This window comes from Takifugu flavidus, chromosome 14 (assembly GCF_003711565.1).
Source record: "Takifugu flavidus isolate HTHZ2018 chromosome 14, ASM371156v2, whole genome shotgun sequence".
Classification (NCBI taxonomy): Eukaryota; Metazoa; Chordata; class Actinopteri; order Tetraodontiformes; family Tetraodontidae; genus Takifugu; species Takifugu flavidus.
In genome coordinates this window covers 2,070,023-2,093,113 of record NC_079533.1, presented here as the reverse complement: position 1 = coordinate 2,093,113, position 23,091 = coordinate 2,070,023, and the positions used below count along the sequence as shown (strand labels likewise).

At 45.6% G+C, this 23,091-nt stretch overlaps 3 protein-coding genes and 1 long non-coding RNA gene across 6 annotated transcripts; 1 reads left to right on the top strand and 3 right to left on the bottom strand.

Moving 5' to 3' along the window:
• Nucleotides 1-450: 450 nt before the first annotated feature.
• On the bottom strand, nt 451-1,092 carry LOC130538210 (uncharacterized). Its single transcript, XR_008953815.1, has 2 exons — nt 898-1,092; nt 451-640 (listed from the first exon to the last, which is right to left on the bottom strand). It is a non-coding gene; the product is annotated as an uncharacterized LOC130538210 (long non-coding RNA).
• On the top strand, nt 586-4,561 carry si:ch73-261i21.5 (zona pellucida-like domain-containing protein 1). 2 transcript variants are annotated; one of them, XM_057055598.1, is made up of 10 exons: nt 586-724; nt 1,052-1,183; nt 1,990-2,216; nt 2,287-2,471; nt 2,975-3,047; nt 3,317-3,414; nt 3,536-3,616; nt 3,712-3,883; nt 3,996-4,119; nt 4,302-4,561. In XM_057055598.1, the coding sequence occupies exons 2-10, from the start codon at nt 1,087-1,089 to the stop codon at nt 4,433-4,435; spliced, it is 1,191 nt and encodes a 396-aa protein (XP_056911578.1). In that variant the 5' UTR covers nt 586-724; nt 1,052-1,086; the 3' UTR covers nt 4,436-4,561. The 2 variants fall into 2 exon arrangements, with proteins under 2 accessions (XP_056911578.1, XP_056911579.1); XM_057055599.1 differs by having other exon boundaries at nt 598-724; nt 1,021-1,183.
• Nucleotides 4,562-5,393: 832 nt separating this feature from the next.
• hyou1 (hypoxia up-regulated 1) lies at nt 5,394-15,047 on the bottom strand. 2 transcript variants are annotated; one of them, XM_057055586.1, is made up of 24 exons: nt 14,849-15,047; nt 13,357-13,432; nt 13,174-13,267; nt 12,663-12,741; nt 12,400-12,554; nt 12,224-12,300; nt 11,954-12,135; nt 11,763-11,878; nt 11,219-11,405; nt 10,954-11,088; nt 10,769-10,851; nt 9,837-9,969; nt 9,574-9,758; nt 9,312-9,450; nt 9,143-9,200; nt 8,914-8,990; nt 8,324-8,482; nt 8,093-8,247; nt 7,920-8,007; nt 7,581-7,837; nt 7,414-7,498; nt 7,058-7,310; nt 6,864-6,971; nt 5,394-6,181 (listed from the first exon to the last, which is right to left on the bottom strand). In XM_057055586.1, exons 2-24 carry the CDS (start codon nt 13,424-13,426, stop codon nt 6,132-6,134), a joined length of 2,925 nt encoding a protein of 974 aa, XP_056911566.1. In that variant the 5' UTR covers nt 13,427-13,432; nt 14,849-15,047; the 3' UTR covers nt 5,394-6,131. The 2 variants fall into 2 exon arrangements, with proteins under 2 accessions (XP_056911566.1, XP_056911565.1); XM_057055585.1 differs by having other exon boundaries at nt 9,574-9,969.
• A 1,294-nt stretch (nt 15,048-16,341) lies between these two features.
• Nucleotides 16,342-22,072, bottom strand: vps11 (VPS11 core subunit of CORVET and HOPS complexes). Its single transcript, XM_057055587.1, has 16 exons — nt 21,900-22,072; nt 21,289-21,437; nt 21,083-21,218; nt 20,838-21,001; nt 20,510-20,757; nt 20,103-20,304; nt 19,870-20,021; nt 19,245-19,431; nt 18,962-19,105; nt 18,561-18,758; nt 18,300-18,461; nt 17,904-18,037; nt 17,572-17,774; nt 17,255-17,426; nt 16,914-17,136; nt 16,342-16,757 (listed from the first exon to the last, which is right to left on the bottom strand). Exons 1-16 carry the CDS (start codon nt 22,039-22,041, stop codon nt 16,593-16,595), a joined length of 2,781 nt encoding a protein of 926 aa, XP_056911567.1. The 5' UTR covers nt 22,042-22,072; the 3' UTR covers nt 16,342-16,592.
• Nucleotides 22,073-23,091: the final 1,019 nt, after the last annotated feature.

The window sequence follows — 23,091 nt, the reverse complement described above, 5'->3', positions numbered from 1 at the left end:
TCTGTGGGGGGGTTCGTGGCTCAGGTGACTGTCAGGCGTTTTGTTTGCCAGGGTGTGTCCCGCTGTCTTCATGGCACTGTGGAGAAGACTCACTTTCCCAGTAGTAGCCCCTGGCAAAAAAAATAGGGGGGGGGACAACCAGCAACACATCGTGCGTGTGTGTTATAGCTGCATAAATGGGCTGAGACAAGACAGTATTCCTGACTTTAGGCCTCCCTGTAGTTCCTCCTGTCTTTATGTCTCTGACCACCTGAGCCAGGTTGGAGATCAGATGTTTCTTTTCCACGTCGCTGCGAAGGAAAAGTGGAAAAACCGTCATGAACTCTGGAAAATGTAAATCCCTGAGCGTTGGAGCCAAATAGGAAGACACCAAAGCTACACAAAGACACTGCACAACACCAGCAAAGACACTGCAATCATGAGCATAATGAAGGAACAAATGTCAGAAAATAATGGAAAGAACATTTTATATTTTGCTGTATGAAAGCGATTTGACATCAGCACTCAGATCCAGAGTTCTATCCTTCCAGAAGAGGCTTCATATAGGTGCTCCCATTGTTCCTCCACCTGTCAGATGATCCTCACAGCTTGTGTTGCTCGCTCTGCTTTCTTCTTGGTGGGCTTATGATCCCGTTTGAGCCTGAAAGGAGGCCAGTATAAATGGAGTGATGAGGGTAAGAGTAGACACAACAAAGGTGGACCGAGAGAGTGTGACACACACTAGGTAAGGAACAATTCCCCTCTACCGGACTGATTTTATTAGAGTAAATGTTAACATTGTTACATAAAGCACAAACTATTGTGTCTTTTTTTCTCCTAGTTGACCTCTACATGGTTAAATATCAATCATACATCATTCCATTGTATCTTTTTTATATTTTCGTTGTCTTGCTTTACCTTAATTAGCTAAACTGTTTTCTTCTTGAATCAGTGGGTAGGTACTGGTCGGTTACTGGTATTAGAAGGAGGCTAACGCTTCTGTGCGTTGCTGCATGTTTCTGCTCTGGTCTCTTGGTTTAGGTCTTTATTTCCTGTCCATCTCTTGATCCAGGAACAAGCGGGTGTGTTTCTCTGCACTTTTGAACCATGTGGCAGATTCTGCTCGTCTGTCAGTTGGCCGCCACGTTCCTTCCAGCCAGAGGTCAGAATGACTGCATCGGACACTCAACGTTCAGAAGTCCAGGTCAGTGGATCTTCAATGCTCATCCGGGTTCTGACTCTCCTGTTCTGGTTCTTTTCCCACGTTCTTGTCAACCTTTTGTGACAGTGGAATTTTAGGCAGCCCAGTTTGAAGTGGTGTTATTTTCCGTCACTCATTCATTAAAGAAACAATCATCTTAACCTGTTCCTCCTGGAAGGGATTTTCACAGCCGTTAAATCGAGGTCAGGTCGAGGTGAAGTGTTGGAACTGGGATTTATCGTGCAAAGTTACACATAAAAATGACAATTCTTTTCTTACAGCAACTTTTCTCTTCAGCCGGTCCTTTAGGACCCTTCAGTACGAAAGCTGGCTGTTTTAAATCCAATAAAGTGAAGCTGTCAGTGAGGACGGATCTTTGATGGAGTAATTTGATCATTACAAGCAGAAGAGAGAATAAAGTAAATCTCAGGGCATCACAGGGACATCTCATGCAACGTATATAATCTATAGCAGCGCAGGTCTGACCTGAATCCGTCTCCAGTCTATTGTTAGATGTGCAGCAGAATCGGGCTCCTGTTCTGGACTGTTGGGAATGTCAGTAACCCAAGCAGGAGCTCTGTCACTACAATGGCTTCTTTAAAAAAAATGAGAGATATGAGAGGCTTTTATAAGCATGGTGAATGTTGGATTCTATTCTTAATGTAAGGACAAATAAAGAGAATCTGTATGTTGGGTCTTATCAGAACAAACCCTCATCGAATGAAAGCGGAAGAACGAGGGGGATAGTTGCTCGTTTGTGATATCTCCTTCAGGGATATTGACGTAGTCCTTCATCTTGGTGTGTTCAGTGAACTCGGACATCCAGGTGTCGTGTGGCCCTGAGATGGTTCATCTGCAGATCCTCCTGTGTCCCATCTATTTCAACGGCTACAACGAGTCACTTGTGTCCCTCAACTCCCAGCATTCCAAGCAGCAGTGCAAAGGGACCGCCGACTGGAACGCTGACCCACCCGTGGTCAAATTCAATTTTTCCATCACGGAAGAGGCCATTACTGTCTGCTCCAACACCATGACGGTAGGTGAGAAGGTCCAGGCTCCCAACGGTGGATTCCTCCTCCATGGACTCATCCGGGTTCTCCTCTAAGGTCACGGAGGAGGAGGGGACCGGAGTGTTTGCAGACTTCTCCAGCGTTCAGTATGTCAGCATCTCAGGCATGGTCTGCTCCAAGGACCCCAGCACAGGCACCATCACCTATCACGAGGAGGTGATGTACCTCTTCTCCTGTCACTACCCACTGCAGTACCTGATCAACAACACTCAGATGAGCGTGTAAGATAAACCGACCAAATGTTCCTCCCTTTGCCCGACTGTTGCCCTCCGATGGGTTCCTGTCTCTCAGTCACCTTCTCATAGTTCTGTTCTCAAGTCGAGCTTGTTTGTGGTCCAACCTCCCCCCTCGCCTCCCTTTGCATACCAGTTTTACCTTCTGCTGCTTCTTCTTCTGGAACATCTGTTGGTGGTGAAGCCGCTGGAAATCTGTAAAATTCAGAGGCTATTGACGGTCTATTGTAACTAGCCCTAACGCCACCTTATTTAAAGTAAAGGTATTTCAAGGTTGCTGGTCCCGCTCATGGTTTGTTCCTGTTAAAAGTGCTGTTTTCCACTCCAGTGCTGTATGGAACGGCTTGTTCGGGGGTGTCTGCTTCCGCCTTTTTATTGCCCATGTGCTGTATGTGAGAGGAGAGTTGGGCTGTTAGTTGACAACTGCTCCCTTGTTTTTCCCACGGTGATCGCCAGCCGCTGAACGTGACCCCTTGTCTGTTTTCCAACAGGTCTGGGGCCAATCTGGCGGTCAACGACAATAACGGCAGTTTCATCAGCACGCTGAGCATGCAGCTCTACAATGTAGGAGCAAAAAGGCCCCTCCCAGGGACCCACAACATGACATTCGCATATTCCGTTTTCCACAATGTCCAACACAAATTCCCAGTTCCCGTCTCGGCACGTCAAACGGTGTCCCCTGTTCCTGTTTCTGAGCTGAGCATGTTGTCCAAACATGGCTGGCACCGCCTGTAGTGTCGCAGTGAAAATAAGAGTGACCCCAATGGCTCATTTGTCTCCATTCATGTTGGCCAAGACTGAAAGAACCTCCTTCGCTCTCCTCTGTTCTCCAGGACAATAGCTACTCCTCCATCATGACGATCCCTCCACAAGGCCTGGAGCTAAAGACCAGGATCTTTGTGGAAGTAAAGGCGTCTAACCTTACCAACAGGTTTTCACTTCCTTACTTTGAGTCTGAATAGAGGGGTTGATACTTAAAACCAGAACACTAAATCAGAGTGGGGGCTCGTTTAGTTGAGAATGGTAAACCCACCCTGAACTTCTTCCTTCAGATTCAACGTGCATCTGGATCGGTGTTACGCCACAGCTTCGCCTTTCCCCATCAACACCTCCTTCTACGACCTCTTTGTTGGGTGAGTTAGCGGACACACTTTCCTCTTTGGAGAGGGAAACGAGAAGGTCTAGAACCAGCTGAGATAAAGGCAGGAGTGGCTCGGCTTTCTTCCAGGTGTAACCTTGACGGTCAGACGGTCATCGGGGTGAACGGAGACAAACAGGTCGCTCGCTTCTCTTTTGAGGCTTTTCGCTTCATTCACAGCACGGAGGCCACTTTCTCCACCTACTACGTGCACTGTGCGACCAGGCTGTGCATGAGCGACTTCTGCACCAGCCTCAGTCAGGTCTACATGCAGCCCCCACACACACACACACCAGAGAGCATTTACATCTCAGTATTACTGATCTGGACTGGGTGGACTGGGCGGATGCGTTTTGATGCTGGTTCTTCTGCAGAACTGCAGCACCGGAACCAACAACAGAAGACGAAGGCGGCGTAGCGACAGCGACAGCCAGGACACCACGGTCAGCGACATGGCCACCGTTAGCTCGACGCCCATCAACGTCCGCCTGGATCGAGGTGAAAACTGGCCCCTCTCCTGGTCCCTCATTTGGAGTCCCGACGTCTCACCTCCAGACGTTGAAACTCTGAGAGGAAGCACGTTTTCAAGGCTGCCGTGTCTGAAAAAAAGATTGTTTTGGGACATATTGTGCAGTCTGTTTGGGGGAACGTTGCTGTTATTTCTGTCTTGTTCCTGGCAGGAGCTGCTCAGACGGAGGTGACCAGCAGCGTGGTGGTTGTCTCGGTGGTCGCGGCGATCGTCGGCGCCATCTGTTTTACTCTGGTGGCTTTCATTGTGTTCCACGTGAAAAAAAACAAGACTTTATTCTCCTGATTATTCAAAACTGCATTAGTACAGAAAGATTAGTGCAAAAGCGAAAAAACAGCTTCACTCACTGTGTCTGATTTGTCTGCGTAATATGAAAGATTAAACTGTGTCGCATTAGACTTTATTCTAAAATGATTAGATTTTTTGACACCAATCTTACTGGAAAAAAGATTAATAATGAATCCAAGTAATTTAAAGTAAGTGATTTTGATGGCCGTATTTCCAGATTAAGCTTAGTTTGATGTGTGACTTTATGTTTGAATGTAATTATGTTTAATGGAATTTTATTATTGTTCATCCATCTATAAAAGCCATATTATAACCCATTTATGGGCCAATTATCAGGTCTCAAGAGTTCCATTAATCAATTTTAATTTTTATCTAAATTGAAACACACACAATCTATATTTTTAACAAATAATCACAAAAAAATAAAACTAGGGATGCTCATGGAGCGAAGTTGGTGTTGAATAATGTAGGAATACAGCCCCTGTGACATGTCAGGAAAGGATATCTGGATGACAAATTCGAATTACTGGCACACTGATAAAAGGATTTCGAGGTAGGTTTAGTCAACACTGTAAGATTCAACTCTGACACTGATGAGAGACCAATGCAAACAAACAATCTAGTGCAGGAAAGGTAGGTTTAAGTTCTCAAAAATACAAAATCTATACTCAAGTGATGCTCTTTCTGCCTTCCTTCACCCGGCCTGTCCCATACCACTGGTTCTGCTCAAGGTTTCTTCCTGTTAAATGGGAGGCTTTCCTCTCTGTGCCAACTGAAGGCAGGCGTGTTGTTCTAAATCAGGTCCAGCTCCATGAATTTACCACAGATGGACTCCAGTCGAGGCGAAATGGACCCAGAACTAAAGGACTCGAATACGTTGATCATTTTAAAAGTTGCACTTTTGCCATTCTGGAGTATTAAATGTAGACAGATTAAAAACAAACAAAAAAAAACCCCAAGTGTTTTCCATTTTTATGACCACAACATAAAATAAGAAAAATGCACAAAGTTATAACATTCCAGGCCAGACTGTAAATTACAAAGATTTAGGCTTCAAAAGACAGGATTAAAAACAAAGAAATTTATTTTTTATTAACAGTTTTGCAATAGAACCCCCCCCCCCCCCTCCCCAAACAGTGATTTACGGTGCCCCGGGACCCAAAGAGCTCTAATGACACAACATCGGCTCATGTTCAGTATCCCTCCAGCACAAACTGGCAAGAGTGGATCATTCTGGATCATCCAGGAGGGAGACTGAAGCCTCGCCCGGCCCCCACTCACACCCAAGGAGTCCATCTCCAACTGGTAAACCATTTTATTTCAGATTCAATTCTTTACAGCCACTTATAAAAAGTGGTGTCGCGTGTTTTCTGCTAACGGTACGGCAACTAAACTCTGGGTGGGGCATCAGTGCTTGTGGCCACAAAACAAAACAGGCAGTGTAAAGAAGTTCTTGTCCCAGCAGAACAAAGTTAGGGTTGAGGATTGGGACCCCAGGGATGGAGGGGGGTCCCAGACTGCCTCCATCTTCTCAGTCATCTTCAGGAGTCCCACACACAGGAACAGCAGGAGAAAAGGGAGGGTAATCGGCTTCCAGTTGTTCAATACGCAGGGACATGAGGAGAAAAGCTAAGATGGAATGAACCACTTTGTACACCGTCAATAAATAATAATTGTTTGCCAGTTCCAGCTGTTATAACTCATCATCTATGTGGTTTTCATGATGGCCCTTCTCTGTTGGTCCTAGAAATGAGGAGAGATCAAAACATTAATATGAGGCTGCGTCAGCGTCAAGACGCAGCCTTCAAAGACATCATTTAAATCACAATAGGAAAGTTCAGAGTTTCTCGATTCTCTTAAAAAAACGAATAAATTAAGGAACCCTAGAGAAAGATAAAGATAAGATCCATGCTGTTGTGACAAAAACAGAACAACTTGGTTGAAAACATACAAATATTTAATCAATCCTAACGAGACTTTCAGAAAAGACAATTTTGTTCTTTTATTATTGTCGTCCCGGGAAAATTAAGTAAATTGATTTCAAGATTAACTGTCCTTGATTAGATTTATCAGAACACCAACATCTGACATCATCTTGTCGCTGTATTAATATATTCTGGTTTCTTTTCCCTTCTGGTAAAACAAAGCCCTGAATTTCATTTTTCCCAGCACGTGTCAGTCCTGGTGCTGGTCGATTATTTTAGCAGCTCAGGGGGGCTGCCCCAGCTCAGGGGGGCTGCCCCAGCTCAGGGGGGCTGCCCCAGCCCCCCAGCCCCCGAGTACAAATTAAAATCCTGACAGGCTGAGGAGGTCCAGCAGCGCTATAATTACACATAAAGTATCCGCGTAGTATCAGTACAGTGGAGAGTGTTGAGGTTTGATCACAGTTCTCCTGCATCGTTAGCCGCTGGTTTGGCAGCCTGACCTGTGGTTGTCGCTTCTTCCGTGGGCGGCGTTTGGCCGTCTGTTTCCGTTTGGGCGGCGTCCTCCACAGTGGGCGGGGCTTCTCCGGGCTGCACCTCCTCGGGTGTCTCTGTTTGTAAAAGACATGCTAGAAACGTTAGTCCGAGCCCGGCGGCGCTGATTTGCGCCCTCCTGCCGTGCGCTGCATCCACCCACCGCTCTTTGCTGGCGGGTCCTCTTCTGTGGGGGGGATGGTTTTCTCCTCCGATGTGCCGTTGCTCTTGTCAGAGCTGGTGCCGTTCTTCGCCTTCGCTTTAGCCTTAGGCTTTGCAAACTTGGCCTTGTTCAGCAGGTAGTTGACCTCTCGGTCCAGAAGGGCCAGTTTGGACTCGATGTCTTTGGACAGCAGGACGGGACGTTCCTGCGGAGACCGTTTCTCTTGCTCTGCTACCGTCTCGTTTTTCCACGTCTGCAGCAGAGACAGCGACGCATGTGAAGACACCGAAGGAGCTACCGGCTGCCGCCCAACAGTGGCAGAACAGTGGACACCCTTTTATCCGCATAGTATTTACCGTTGTTTCATTAATCACTTTCTCCAGCAGATTCAGCTCCACGTCAGTGAAGATTTGATCGTCCACGGGAATCATTTTGGCACTCCTGAGGAGGCAAAGTCCAAATCAAGTCAATGACGAGCGGTTCGAAGTGCCCACGGGCCACCCTCTCCCCTCCACTCGCTCACCTCAGGAAGAAGGTGGAGGTGTTGAGCATGCTCTCCAGGGCGGCCAGATGGTCGGGCCACTTGCGTCGCTCCTCCACCCTGAAGAACATGTCCTTGCTCAAGCTCTTGAGCTTGGACAGCTTCTCCCGCAGCTGCTTGGTGGTGGCGGTGTAGCCATCCTCGTCCATCCATTCGGACGCTTCCCTGAGTTTGGCTGAGATCTGGTCTTTCTCCTCCTCCGACACAACCAACTGGAACTCCTCCTGGTAGAGCTTGTCCTGGACAAGGAAGAGCGCTCAGATTTATTGATAAAGAAACGGACCAAGACTTGCCGTGCTGTGAAGGGTCCGGGGAGCCCACCTGCGTCTCAAAAATGAAAGCTTCCAGACTGTTGAGGGTCTTTTCCCGCTCCTGTTTGGCCACGTCCCTGTCGGTCAGGTCCTGCAACCTGCAGAGAAACACGGTAAGTGATGGATCGCCAAACGGAGAAATCCAAGAGAAGCTGAAAGATCTACGCTTCTTGACTGTCTGACCTTTTTTTGGAGGACGCCAGCTGGTCCGTAGTGGGGTCAAGAATGTCATTGATGAGGAGTTCCACCGTGATGTCCTCAGAGATTTTGCTTTTCTTTTTGGGTTTTTCCTTCTTCTCTGCATCGGCCTCTCCATTTGTCTTGTTCTCTTGCTCTTCCTTTAACAACAAAGCCTTTGCGTGAAACCACCCCTAATATACCCAAAAAAAACCCTCACGGCCATTAAGCTCTGACCTTTGTCTCAGTTTTGCTGCCTGCCTCCTCCTCCGTCTTCTGAGTTTTTTCTTCAGCTGCATTTTTCTCCGACTCCTCTTGCTTCTCTTTTTCTGCCTCCTCCTTGTTGTCTTTATCCTGGCTCTCCGTTCCAGACTCTGGCGGCACCTCCTCTTCATCCTCAACATCCCCAATCAGACATAATAGTTTTAATCTCACATCTGGACGCAAACAAAACGCTTGTGTTCTGGAAAACGAAGGCGGCGGCAGGTTCATTACTGGATTAACCACCCTTTAAATGGAAAATGTTACAGATAAAAGACGTAATCACAAACAACGATGACCAGAATGAAGGTACCACTGCAGCTCTATCGACCAGAAAAATGATTTTACACAAGCGTCAACCAGCAGTTTTGGCTTCATGTCATGAAATAAAAACTATGTCTGAAGGGATTCTTACACCTGCTTGTTGGTTGTTAAGCAGGGTACACAAAGTTTCTGAGATATGGCCTTCAAGATCTGGGTTGGTTTTATTGGTTTGGGTATTTTGGGGAGGGAACTAAAAATGTAGGGAACATAAACACAGGGTGGCGGATGCAGCATGGAAATACCTGGACGGGTTCAGTAACATTTGGGGTTGGTTCTGATGACCCTCCTCCAAACAACGTGGAAATGGTGTTACCCAGTTCTAAACCAGAGAAAAAGCGATGCAAGGTCAAAGGTCAGAGCAGTGACTGCGGTAGTACGTTAAAGGACTTTATAGTGTAAATCTGCTGTATTTTCTGAATACTGTTATATATTCAGGACAGAAGGAGATCCTGACATGTCTGCAAAACCTACTTGTCAATGTAGATTCTTCTTCCTTCTCTTCCTCAACAGTTTCAAACACAGCCTCCACCTGTGGATGAAAATATAGGAAACATGACTTATATATCTGCTTATATTGGGGCCGCAAATATGACCGTGATTGACAGGAAGACGGTAAAAGAAATGTGCAGCAGGAACTGACCCGGTCCAGCAGAAGAACTCCACTTTCATCCATGTTGAAGTGAGCTTTGATGCCCTTCGACTCGGCATCCGCGTGCTTCAGAAAGCTGCCGTCAACTCCAGACAGTCTGACTGTGGTCAAGTTCAGAGAGCCAAAAATACTGCGACAAAAGGCGGCGAGACAGAAAGGAAGAGAGCCGCTGAGTGAGGATTCCCACCACGTCATCCTGTTCAAAGGATGCAACGACCTACAGCAAATCGTTCAAAAAACGCTGCTATCCAACCTGATGTCCTCCTTAGTGAGGAAGCTGAGGTCACCGTAGTTGATGTCAAAGGCAAAGTCTGTGTTGTAGCGGTTGAAGGTGATGACCTTGCGCTGAGGGTAGGGCGCCATCCTGTCAAAGAGGATACGCTTGTTGTGCTTCACGCTCTTGATTCCCTCCTCCTCTGTCTCACGGGTGAAGTCCACCTGGTAGTTCACAGCAAACAATGTATATTGTGCGCGATGCGGGTTAACCTGGTCTTTCGCGGGATGACGTGCACCGACCTGAATGGGGAAGACGGCTGCATCCCGGACCAGAAAAGGTTTGACCTTGAAGGCCTTGCTGAGGGCAGCAGCCTGGTACACGGCACCCATCGCTGCTGCCTCATCTGCATTGATGTTCTTTCCCAGCTCCTCTCTGAGGGTAAAAACAGCAACATTACAGCTGCACGTTCAGGAAAAGAAACACATTTACGCAGTTGGCATCATAGCAAAACACAGATATGAGGAAGATGAGAGCATCAGAGTAATAATGGGAACACATCCTAATCACCCTTTCACTCCCCCTGCCTCGTGTCCCACCATCACTTCTGATTATGCTTCATTCATTCAAGACTTCCTGTTGTAGAGGGTCCCGATTGAAGGTTGTCTGTATACACTTGGCTCTGTTACAGTCAGCGTTGTGTTGGCCTACACATGTGTTGTTGTGTCACTATTCCCCCCGTGCTTCTGCCATCAGCCTGGCTCCACAGCGTGAGCTAAAGGTGAGCGTGAGCTAAACACAACTAAACTCAGCATTGAAGACCTCTTTTTGATGCCCGTTGTGAATGTTTTACCAGCCAGTGTGAAAAAGAAGAGTCAGGAAAATGTTCGCGCTCCTTTAGCATCTTTAATTTAGGCTTCCTGCTAGAACCTAGGTGTCAAACTCTGGCCCGTGGGCCAAATTTGGCCCGCAATGTAATAATATTTGGCCCGCAAAGCATACCAACTGACTATTAGAGCTGGCCTGCTGGTATTTTATTAAATATTTATATATCGAAAGGTTCCGTGTTGTAGCTGGAGGAAGATTTTTTTCAATAAATATCAATGTTGGCCCGTGACTTTGTCCCAGTTTTGAATTTTGGCCCACTGGGTATTTGAGTTTGACACCTCTGTGCTAGAATATGTGCATTAATATTAAAACAGACTGTGATGCAACAGCTGTGGTTAGCACTTACTTCTCAACAGCTTTGAGGAGCACTTCCTGGACCTTGGGGACACGCGTGGCGCCGCCCACTAAAATAACCTGCTCGATTTCGTTCTACAGACAGAAAACAATGCGGAAACGCCGTAAAAATGCAACACATACGCACAGATAAATGCACAAGCGAGAGAGGCAGCGTTGTGTAATGACAAGACTCACCATTGTCATTTCTGCAGCGCTCAGGGCATCTTTGACTGGCTGAGGGACCCTTTCGAAGAGATCCGCACACAGATTTTCAAACTCAGCTCTGGTCACTTTAGATTTGAAGTCTATGTCGTCCATCAAACCTTCCACCTGGGGGAAAAAAGACGTTTGATGGGACGAGTAAAGTGCTGCCGATGGCCAGGTGTCTGTACCACTACCCTGCAGCATAACTGTGAGGTGGGACTGACTGATGATTGCAGGTTTACTCCCACGGACTCACCTGAGCCATGAAGTCCACATTAGCACTGAGTACCGTCTTCAGCCTCTGAGCCTCTTTGAGAAGCTTGGCCATGGCTCTGTGGTTCTCCCTCACATCTTTTTTACTCTTCTTCTGCTCATTGAATAGTTTGGCCAGGTGGTCCCGGAGCCGCAGGTCCATCTCAAAGCCCCCCAGTCCACGATCAAACCTATGGTCAAAACCAGGATTAAGACTGAAGCAGCAGACTGAAGTTCCTGTCAAATCCCTTGTCAATTCAAAGTAAAGAGGTTGGTTCGATCACATTACTGTGGGTCACATGTGTTAAACTCAGTCCTCGAGGGCCACGATCCTGCCGGGTTTTCTGTCCTACCAGGCTGAAAATGCATTCAGTGGGATAGAAAACCCGGCAGGATCGTGGCCCTCGAGGACTGAGTTTGACATGTGGGTGAATGCCCAGGTCAGAAAGAATCAACACAACAAGTTCCGCATCCTGACAAAGACAACGTGACAAGAGAGTGACTCAGTTACACCCTCTCACTAAAATCTCATCAAAAATAGCACTCACCCAACACCTCTGATCTGTAACTGGGGCTGGGTGCCAGACTCTTTCGTTTTGACTGTCTGATAGGTGACGATGGTGGCCGTCGTGCTGCCTGATCCCATATCGTAGAACATCACATTCTGAAAGATCAAAATCAGGAAATAAGCAAAAACCCCAGCATTAGCTTATCAGCGCTTCGTCTGAATCATTCACACCTTTGCCGTGTTGTCGATGTCCTTCCTCCTGAAGACGCCGTAGTTCAAGGCCACTGCTGTGTTGTCATTAATAAGCTGAAGGACCTTCAGTCCTGCCAGTCGTGCAGCCTGTAACACAGCCCGGCGCTCAGCCTGGTTGAAGAAGGCCGGGACAGTGATCACAGCATCTTTGATTGGTTGTTCTGTTGGGGGAGGGGGGGGACAACATTACATTTCCTAAAGATGACTGTCCCGTATACAGTAAGCATCACGGTCATTAAGCATACTGACCTGCAAAGTCTTGGGCCAGGCCGCATGAATAGTTAAGAACCATGCCGAGGAGCTCCTCTGCTGTGTACTGCATCTCTCTAATTAATACAAAAGAGTACAATACATTTATTCATTCAGAGAGTTAACTTGTACCATGAAGCAGCATGCTGCCAATGGGAGTAAGGAAAGAAACTCACTCAGAGTATTTAAAGTAAACCGTTCCCCTGACTGGGTCCTCTTGAAGTTGGTGCTCAGGGAAGCGTTTCTGATAGAGCGCCACCTGGAGGTTGTCATGCTTCTTACCGAGGAGGCTTTGCAAGTGTAAATACACAGTTTTGGGGTTCTTCACGGACTGAAATAGTGCAGAAGTGAACAGTCATTAGACGTAGCATTGAGGAGGGAGACGACTCCAACATCTGAAGTGTGTAAGTGATATCCAACAGAACATTTAACAACGGACCATTCCCAGCGCACTGTCTCCAAAAAGCCTTTCATTTTCCTTCAGACATACAGCTGTGGGGGTTTTCCTCCTCGACTCCCTAAGAACAAAAAAACCAAAACAACAGGAATAAGTTCCTCCCGGTTGGATCACGGCAACACTCCCTCATTCCCAGTCGGTGTTCCGAGATATCCTGAGTTAACGGTTAAACAAAGAGAACTCATGATGATGGCTTTAGAGACACTAAGCCAAAAGACAGGAAGCAGAGGTGGAAGTCAGAGCGATGGTGCATGTTTGGGGGCAAGGCCAGACTGGGAGGGTTGGGACGTGACAGTGGAGGTAGTGGGAGAAGGATGCTGAGGTAGGAGGCCTGGAGAAAGACCAAGGAGAAGTTTTATGGGTGTAGGGAGCCGGGACAGGAAGGTAGCTGGTGTTAGAGAAGAGGATGCAGCGGAGAGGGGAGATGGAGACGGGGAACAACTGGAAGTTGAAGCAAGTCACTCAGGCCTTCACAAACAGGACGGACGCTCACTTGTTCAGGACGATCTCCATCGGCACTCCTGGTTTCACAATGGCCATTTTCATCCACTCGCTGCCCAGGTCAACCGACATGACGGCTATACTCACTGCAAACACATATTTTGGGCATATTTTGGTATTTGGGGAGCTTCTCCTTCGGACTGTACCTGCAGATGTCTTCTATAGATCATCCTACCAGTATTTGAAGGCAACATTGAAAAGGTGAGACAGAAGATGGCAACCAGCGCCAGCTTCTTGCCCTCCATGATCAGCTGTGAGAACGACAAATTTGACATTTATTCACACAAAAAAACCAAAAATCCACCATTGTTACACACACATTGAAAGTCCATTAACATTTGTATAAGGCTTCAGTATTTTTCTGTACTATAGAAACTTTTTTCCAGGTTTAACAGAGTCTCTAAATGTATCATCCACCACACACTATAACACACTCATACTTTAAAATAAACCGAGGGCAAAGGTTTGCGTGTGCTTGGTAGATTATTTCTTTGTCGTGACGCTCAGCGCTGGGGGGGTTCTTCTCAAAAACAGCTGATTCTACTGCTGCCATCCAATCTTGTTCTGAGCTTCTGGTACCGCCAGTGTTCCCCCACCAGAAGCACGTGGCTGCACTGTGGCCACCCTAAAGACCACCTGGTCCACCAGCAGGCCAACCCCTCAAGGTTGAAGAATGGGATGTCAGGCAAGTGTGTGACCACACTACCAAATTAATAAATTGTTAAACTTCTTCAGACTTCCATTATCCCAACTACGCAACTCAAGATCAAAATTGGCACAATTTCCATCAAGGAACTAAACAGGATTTCCAAAGGCGTAGGGCCTCATTTAGCTGAGCGCAGTTCAACTTAAAGCTTAGTTACTTGGAGGTACTTTAAGCTCCAAGTGTTATGTAATTTACAGTATGATGGACATGTGAGAGATCATTCCGGGACCTTCTAATCTGCAGCACATTCACAAAAAAGATTAGAATAAATGCAACAATGTTCAATGACTAATGTGAAATTAGGCAGCTGTGGTGACCTACTGTTTAAAATGAACATTTTCCTTTTAGTTTAACAGTTGCCACAGAAACACTGAGGCAAGTGGAAGGCCTGCGAGGCTCATCACGCACGTCACAGCTGGTTTAAATGTGGCCTTTGTCCCAGCCAGGATATGCAAATCATGTAAAATACCTGATAACACCCACAAAAGGTGGAGACACTTCGGATACACGTGGTTGTAGCTGGAGTCGAGCCATTCTGGATCCCAGGAGCATTATAACAGTGTGTTAAAATGTCGATGTGAAAAATGTAGAAAAGGGGTGCTCTTCATAGGAAAACAGGCCCATAAATTCATCAGTAACTTGCAGACATAGAAACGAAAAGGGGCGTGCGGTCGCTTGATTCAAATTAAGGTTCAAAGTCATAAAACCAGAACTTTTATCTGTGTAAATCATCCAGGTGACATTAGTTGCCCAGCAACAATAGCTGAAAAGATGTGCAGAGAACAACCTAAGCCATTTCAGGCTCAACAGGCTGCACAACGATGTTCATCTTTGTATATCTGGAAATAAATATGTACATGTGCACATGAGCCCGGCAGGAGAAGTTGACAGCGTTAGTTAGCTAGCTGTGGACCATCCATCACTAGAAAAGCACCACTGGTGCACCGAGCCTTGCACTCACCTCTCTGGGGCCGGAAAGCAAGACTTCGGAGGGTCTGCGTGTTTGTAGGAAGCTCCCCGAATTAATGTGTCCCTTTTGTGCGCTAATTCAGAAGCTCTTTGTTAATAGACTCGCTGGTTTTTGGTTCCCCTTATCACCGTCTCGTAGGGCCCGGAACGCGGCGTCACCTCATTGGATCTAGTGAAGCGACTACCGGGACGGAAACCTACGTCGAGCTCGCGTGAGCAGATCTTTCCGTTTCCGGTTAGCCTTTCAAAGTAAAAGACCATGAGGCTACTATAGACTATAGAGGCGGGATCCAATGCTTGGTCAGATAGATGAATAAATGCATTCTTAGAAACCATTTAATGCATATTTATAATGTAAAGGAAAAGAGGTTTAAGATGGGTTAACGGCTTGATGTATAGATGATGTGGATGATGTAAAAATTGATTTCTAAAGAGGTAGAGAAGGTGAGATGAATGCGTCTGATCTATTATTATTACTAAATTAAAAAACACTGGTCCTAATCGTAGAAAAAGACAGAATAAAACCATAGACGTTTGTGAAAGTCCGAGCCGAGAGAACCGCGACTTATATGAATGTTTTTGTTTCGAAAGGAAAGGTTGTTTGCTTCCCATAATTAAGTTCAGCTGTCTTGATGGCCGCTACCTAAACCAGCTTCCGCTGTGGAACTCGGGACCCGCCCACTTTACTCCACGCACTGCGCCTTGATTGGTCCACGTGAGGCGAGTGCCAACAGCGCGCTTCTAATTGGTCCACGTTCTGTTAATGGGCGTTCCTTATTGCGACGTTTCAACTTCAGGTTTGTCCCGCATGTCTTTCCATCAGCAAGATAGATCCAACTGGAATTAAAACCTAACACATAACGAGTCAAGAAATCAAGAAATTCTAAATTTATGACAAACTGTCACGTCAAAAAAATACGATGACACATACCTTAATTTACTAAACCCGGCCTTTAATAATAAACTTAACATTGTTTTAAATTTTATTGAGCACAGAAATGTTACTTTGGTTTCTTGTGCTGTAAACATTCTTATGACGCAACATTTCTAAGGCGCATTCAAACTGTACATATGTTAAGTTTCTTCTCCAAATAATAATCCTTATTTACACATTCACTTCCGCTCTATTTACTGTTCTTTTTCCTTTATTGTATTTTTCTGTTATTTTCTAATGATGGCTGTGGTAACAAAAAATAAAATAAAATCCCTTGTGTGATTAATAAAGTATCTATCATCTATGAAGCTTGTGGTTTTTGTATTTTATAAATTTAACAGTTTTGTATGCAGGAAATACAAGTGACATAGAACTTAGATACCCGTACTGGTGGTTTCCTGTTTACTTAAAAGGAATCAAACTAATGTAGTATCTTTCTTGTGATAAAAGATCAAATAGAATATTATCATACACATCTATTTTTGCAGTAAGTACACATTTGCAGAGGACATGAAAAACCATTAACATCCAACTATTTGTCTCCCCAAGAATCACATGTCAGCAGTGTAGTTTTATTAAGCATCCAGATGGAAAATGAATCATTTAGTCAGTTACACTATAGAATTTCATAACCAGAATTTGAGTAACGATTTAGGACACAGTGTTTGAGTTTGAAATACATTAATATATTTTTCAGCGATTTTGATTCAACAACATTTCAGCCAAACATCATCACAATAAACACAATTATACGCTGTTGGATAACACAGCTGCTGTAAAGCTTTAGTCTGAATTAATAATTCTAGCAGTTTCTCTTCGTGTGGATAAGAAGATCCCTCTGCAGGTTGACTTCTAGACTCCCAACAGGTTTGCTACCAGGTGGATCCGTCACCAGAGTCAGTTTGTTAAAGACCCCGCGGCCAAAATAGTCAGCGACCACAGAGAATCCATCACTGGAACTGCGCAGCTGGGAGAGAGAAGAAAGACATTTGAGATGGATATCAGTGTTCAAAGATCTACAGGAGATGAGACTCGGTTTGCTCCTACGCGAATCCGACTGTCGCGCTCGTGAGCGCGCGTGTCACGTGATCGTATCGTTCTGGATTGTGTCAAATGTGGTTACCTGTCTGTTGAAGTGGTCGTGCAGGTCGCGTTTCTGGTCCTGTGCACGCAGCATGTCCATGACTTTGCGGTTCTCAGGAGTGCACGTGGGGCACTCCGCCTCGCTTTCAGCGTAACTTTCAAAGCAGTGCTGGTGGAAGGAATGGCTGCACAGGAAGTGAACCGAGGGCAGTTCTAGGGGGCTGTTGCACATGTTACACTTGGTCTTCTGGAATATCTTGGCACTTTGTACAAACAAAGTTTATGATTAATTTCACAGAACGTGCACATTGATGTCAACTTGTCAGCAGCTACTAGGCCAATGAAAACTCTGGATCTTGTTGATGGGAACAGTCGCCACACCTTGTTTTAAGGTCCTGGATCTCAGAGCGGAGGTGAGCAGTTTCCACTCGGTACTGGCAGATTTTGCGTTCATCATCTTCTATCTGCTGACTCTCTCTCTGCAGCTTGTTAATAAGGTAGTCCTTGATGACTGAGAGAGTGGCTGTAGAATTGTGTGCCAGCGTCTGCACCACTATATCGGAATAAAAAAATCATTCCGATTAAAAAAAGGCAGCGTTTACGGTTATTTGCTGCCTGGTGTTAATTTTAATTGTAGTCATAGCGGTGGAAATCCACAAGGAAACACGAGCTACATCCTCTAACACCGAGCTGCTCACCAAGTAAAGGAGGCATCAGGTTGTTTTGGTCGATGTGATGAAGGACCTCGCTGATGTAGGCTTTGCAGTCCTCTTCCTTCCTGGCAAAGTAGCCCAGGGCCTGTTCCCAGAGACAACCCTCCTGGTCCCCGTAACGCTTGCAGGCTTCAATCACTTTTCCATATTCCTCATTCTGCATGTGGTAGTGCATGATCTGCTGGTACCTGCAACCAATCACATGTATGCTCAGTTCAGCCCAACCCACATGGGCTGCTGCTCAGACCGTGGTCCACACGCTGCCATAAGGAGATCCCCCAAGGGCGAGCTTTGTGTTGGTCATCATCTTCACTTACAATTTGCCCTTCTCGTAAAGGTAAAGGATGCCTTCTTTGAAGTTGTGCATCTGGCAGAGCACCAGAGCCTTGTCGAACACGGTGTTATCGCTCCTCAGCAGCAACACCGCCTCTTCCTGCAGGACCTTTTTTCTCTGCAAACATGTGCAATCGCAAAAAAAGCCTTAAACGAGTAAAACCGCACGTCACTGTCACGCTTTTGTACGTCAACATCATACAGCAGTCTGAAAAATACTGAATATGGCCCCATGGAGCCTGTTTTTAAAGGTCTACCGATGGTCATTGTACTGGTTCACATAAATAAACTAGTAAAAAGACCATAAATGAACACCCTGTGTTCTATATTGATCATATTCATAGCATCAAAATCGGAGTTGAGGCGTGTGCTAAACTGACTGCAGGATCTTCTTCATGGGCCCAGTCTTGGAGGCGGAGCTCCAGGAGGGTGTCGTACACCCCCTGAGGAGAATGGGGTTCCACTTTAATCATGTGTTCCAGGAAGGCTCGCAGCTCCCGTGGGTTGTTGGCAAATACTGGGATGAATTCCTCAGAGTTGGCCTTTAATTGAAGCAGACATTCGATTCAGATCGGCAACAAATCTACTGACGACGTCACTGGAAAACTGCCGACTCGGACGCACAAATACTACAGGCTCACCTTGTTGTTGAGCAGAGGATCCAGGCTGTCTTTGTTTGCTCCGTCTCCGTTTGGTTGATATTTTGTGCATAAGCCTTTCAGCAGTAATGTGGTGCCTTCAGGGACATGGTGCATCAGTGTCTTTCCATAGCGCTTCATGTTGCTCTCAGCTTGCTCAAAAGGAAGACGTCCGATGTAGCGCAGCCCTTCCTCATAATTCTGCACATCACCAAAGGTATAAAAGATTGCGGTTGATTTAACAACTTTTTTCGTGTTCAACTGCATTTCTTTACATTAGAAATGTGTTGAGGAGCTCATTTTGATACTTGTCTTTGACTATTTTTACTAGCTTGTTAATCGCGGACAGCACAGAAGGATGATCTCAGCACTCCTGAGCTGAGCCTCATCTTACACGTCTTTACCTTGATGTCTTCCAGCTGGATCTTTAGGTACCATTCATGGTGCATGTGCTTCTCAGCCAGGAACACAGCATGGCTGTGGTATCCAGCCTGTCGCAGTACCTTGATGGCGATCTCAACATCAAAGTGGACCTCACTTTCACTGCTCTGCTCAAACACAGATGCATTTCGTTCATTACAAAGTCAGGCTTTAGGTTCTGAGAGGCTCCTGCTAGAGGATACTACTGCCTCAAGTGATGATTTGATTTGTATCCATTGCCTGTTTAATCATTTTCAACTGTTTCACCTTAATGAACTCTTCCAGCTTGGAGCTGTCCTTCAGCTTGGTGTAGCAGTTGAGCAGCAGGGTGGTGTGGTCTGCGTTGGCCAGTGACTGCCTGTGCAGGGCTTGCAGATATGCAGTCAGATTGTGGATCCTCTGGGCGTCCAAGAATTTCCTGATAACATATGATGGTTCCAGTTTTCCAATGGTACTGCAGGGAAAACACAGGGATATCTTTAGCCACCGCTTTAACAATGCGGTTATTTTCAAAATACCAGGGACTGCGCAGTGTTGTAACAGGCTGTACCATATGGGTATGAGCCAGAGGACACCACCTCTCTTCACACCCCTGCCATTTATCAATGAAAGTGATTAGATTGAGCAGGTATTCAGTTTGGCCACCAGGTGGCATATTTGGCCAGAAATGATCAACCCAGAAGGCCCATGAATGAAGGGGTAATAAAATGGCCTTATGGGGACATTTTTATTTTTCATTTCACATATTTTGTTTCAAATATTTCCAATTTTACAGTCATAAGTTAAACCAGAGCAACACATCTGAACGCCCTAGCCAAATCATCTTCAGCAAAGGTCTATTGTGAATATGGAAAACACTGAAATTGAGGACAGTCCCGATTAAGGCGATTACCGGATATACTGCTGGATGGCCCCATCATGGTCTCCTTTCAGGTACAGGTGGTCACCGTAGTGCCTGAAGATCTCAGACAGTCCATCGCTGTCCAGATGCTGACTCTTAGCCAGGTTTATCGCCATCACAAACAAGTTCTTCTTAAATAACATCTTAAAAAATGACAGGGACAATAATATCACCCAGAAGACGTGACATTAAGCAGTCGGCGATGATAGCGGATACCGACTCACTTCCAGCTTGGTCTGCGTGTCTTTTTCCTGAAGAACAAACATTTTGCCATCTCTGGTCAGGATGTAGAAAGAGCCCCACTCTGCAACTACGTCGATCACGTCATCAAATTGCGTGCTGTAGGCAATGAACTTGTTATCCAGATCATAGATGGTCAGGAACTGTTTGTCTGACGAGGAGCTCTCCCTGCTGCCAAACCCTGTCCTGAGTAAAACCAAAAGACAAGGAACACTCGGGGCTGAGTAAATACTAAAAAGCAAAAATAAAGCCAGGAACTCAATCAGATTTTTACCAAATAAAGTGAGAAATTCACAACACCATGATGTCTCATTCTATTAGATTTCAAATAATAATCTAGAAAAACAGGTGTAGGACACAGCTCCGAGTTAGGGGTTGATTTTATCCTTACTTGTTGGGGGATTTCGGGTCTCTGATGAGTAAAAACAGATACCCTCGGTGCCAATGGGCCAACAGTTTATGTCCATCAAAAGCAAAGCAGGGCCCTCGCTCATCAGGCTGGTAAAGGTACACACATTCATCTCCAGCCACGATGAACTGGGAATCCTGGGAGGGATCTGCCAGACAGGAGCAGCGCAGGGAACACCCATGCGTATCCAGTTCTACTTTAGGATATTCTTTGATGGACAGCGTGTAGCACTGGGAAGAAGGTAAGGGCAGACGTTTAATGCTGATGGATCAAGAGATGAGAGGGGTTTTCTTCATGCAAACACACTTACATAGACCTTCTCCAGAGTGGCTACAAACAGATGGGTGGCCTTAGCTACTTGGCGGAAGGCGAGACCAGTGATGGGGCTATTTCCCTCGTGCAGGGTCATAGTTTTACTGTGACGATCTCTGGTGATGTCACCTTTGGTCAAAACCACGCTGCCATCTGTGAAGCCTGTCAGCGAGAAGCATCTTTCAAAACCGAGGATGAGGAAAACTCAGAGAGAGAACAGACACGCGTTTCTTGCCTCCTTACCAATGGCCATGAAGTTCAGATTCTCGTGTACACCAAGGCACGACACCTCTGTGGGTTTGTTGCCAGGGATCGCAGGGAAGATCCTTGTGCAGAGAGGAGTCCCGCTGTCTTTTTTGTCAAGGTTCCAGACCTTCACCTGGTCAACCGAAATCACTGACACTAGGAGTCCTGTGACGTTGGAGATTCTGCAGACTTTGGACACTTACCAGAGGATTAATGCCGTGTTCATCCTGCCCCACGGACACCAGGATGCTGTGTTGCTTCAACTGGTACAGGTGCGTGACCCGCAACTTGTAGGCTTGAAACGGAGTCAACTGCAGGGAACGGGTCAGAAGCCAGACTTTTCCATCCATATGTAACAGTAGGTTAAAGAACGTCTGGGTACAGTGAAACTACACAGGAGCCTAAAAATGGCCAAATCTGGATTCCAAAAAACATTTTTAAGTTAATAAAACTATAATTACTTCATCAGATCTTTGGTATAGTAGTATTTTTTCCCCAAACTTCTCTCAGGCAGAGTAACTTGAAGGCTAAATTCCTACTTTTAGAATAGAGCTATACATACAGTTACAATTCTTAATAGGCTAAAAGTGTTTCAAAACATTGAGCTGCAAATCCTTTCCTGTCAGCTCTCATTTTAACACAAAAACACGCAGGATTCCTGAAACTGAAGCTCAGCAGTACAAATAGGCGGAAATGTTCAATTCAGACGTTCAACTTTAAAGGAGGAAATGTTGTTTAGGCTGTGGGATTCTTCACCATGTCCCTGTTAGCATCACACTGTCGGTATTAGCATCGCGGCTTTATTAAAGGATATCTCCGAGAACAATGTGACCTCGGCCGGAGTCACACGCTGATATTCCGCTGGGAAGAACAACATTTTTCCCGGTATCTCCATGTTCCTTTACGACCTCTTTATCAAAGAAGACAAATTTCCTCCACTGTAAGAACGCTGCCATTTTGTTAGCATTGGCACAAAGCTTTGGCAGGGCGGGGTCATGTGACAGCGAGTCACGTGACTGAGCAGGAAGGCTGGAAAAGCGCAACAGTTAAGAAAATCCTGCGCAACGTTTACCTTTAATTTAAGAGATTTCTACAGAACTGTTGCATTAGGTGATGAGGAATTACCGACATGGCCCTGAGAACCTTGAATGTGGCCTTAGTCGTAATCATCACGAAATTCTTAGTTTTTCTCCTCAAATAGGTATAATTATTTTCTGCTCTCTCCCATGGTTTAATGTGCTAATTTCTGCACAAAATTCTTATTATTTTTATTTTGATGGGTGTTGTGCACACAACCGAAGTAGCCTGTAATACACCATTTTACAGTCACCTTCTAAGACAGTTTATTTTGAATTATAATATTAAAGTTGTGAACTGATTTTAAGGACATTTTCAGGAAGAGATGGATGAATTGGGGTGATGTTCTGGATTCCAGCGGGACTTGTGTTATGTAAGCTTGCTACTGCTGCATATACTGTATATGTGTGTATGAGAGCAGAATTAGAGGTGACCTGAATATGAATAAAAGCCCATATCAGTCACACGAGAGACAACTATATCATGAAAACGTTTTTGGTTTTTTTTCTTTTTGACCATATTTACTATTCAATAGCTGGCATACAATTCCATTTTATACACTGCTCAAAAAAATTAGAGCAACACTTTTTAATCAGAGTATAGCAACCTATCCGTCAAACTTCTGGGACATTGATCTGGTCAGTTAAGTAGCAGAGGGGGTTGTTAATCAGTTTCTGCTGCTTTGTTGTTAATGAAATCAACAGCAGGAGCATCAGAGGCGCAACAATGAGACGGCCCCCAAAACAGGAAGGGCTTTCCTGGTTGAGGCCACTGATCCTTTTTTTCCCTCCTCATCTCTTTTGGCTGATTTTTTACTGACTGACTTTCTACTGCTGGAGTTATTCATTTGGCTTGGATCAACATCTCTGTTGATAGCATGGTGCGGTACCTGGACGCTACAGAGGTTGCACAAGTAGTCCAACTCCTCC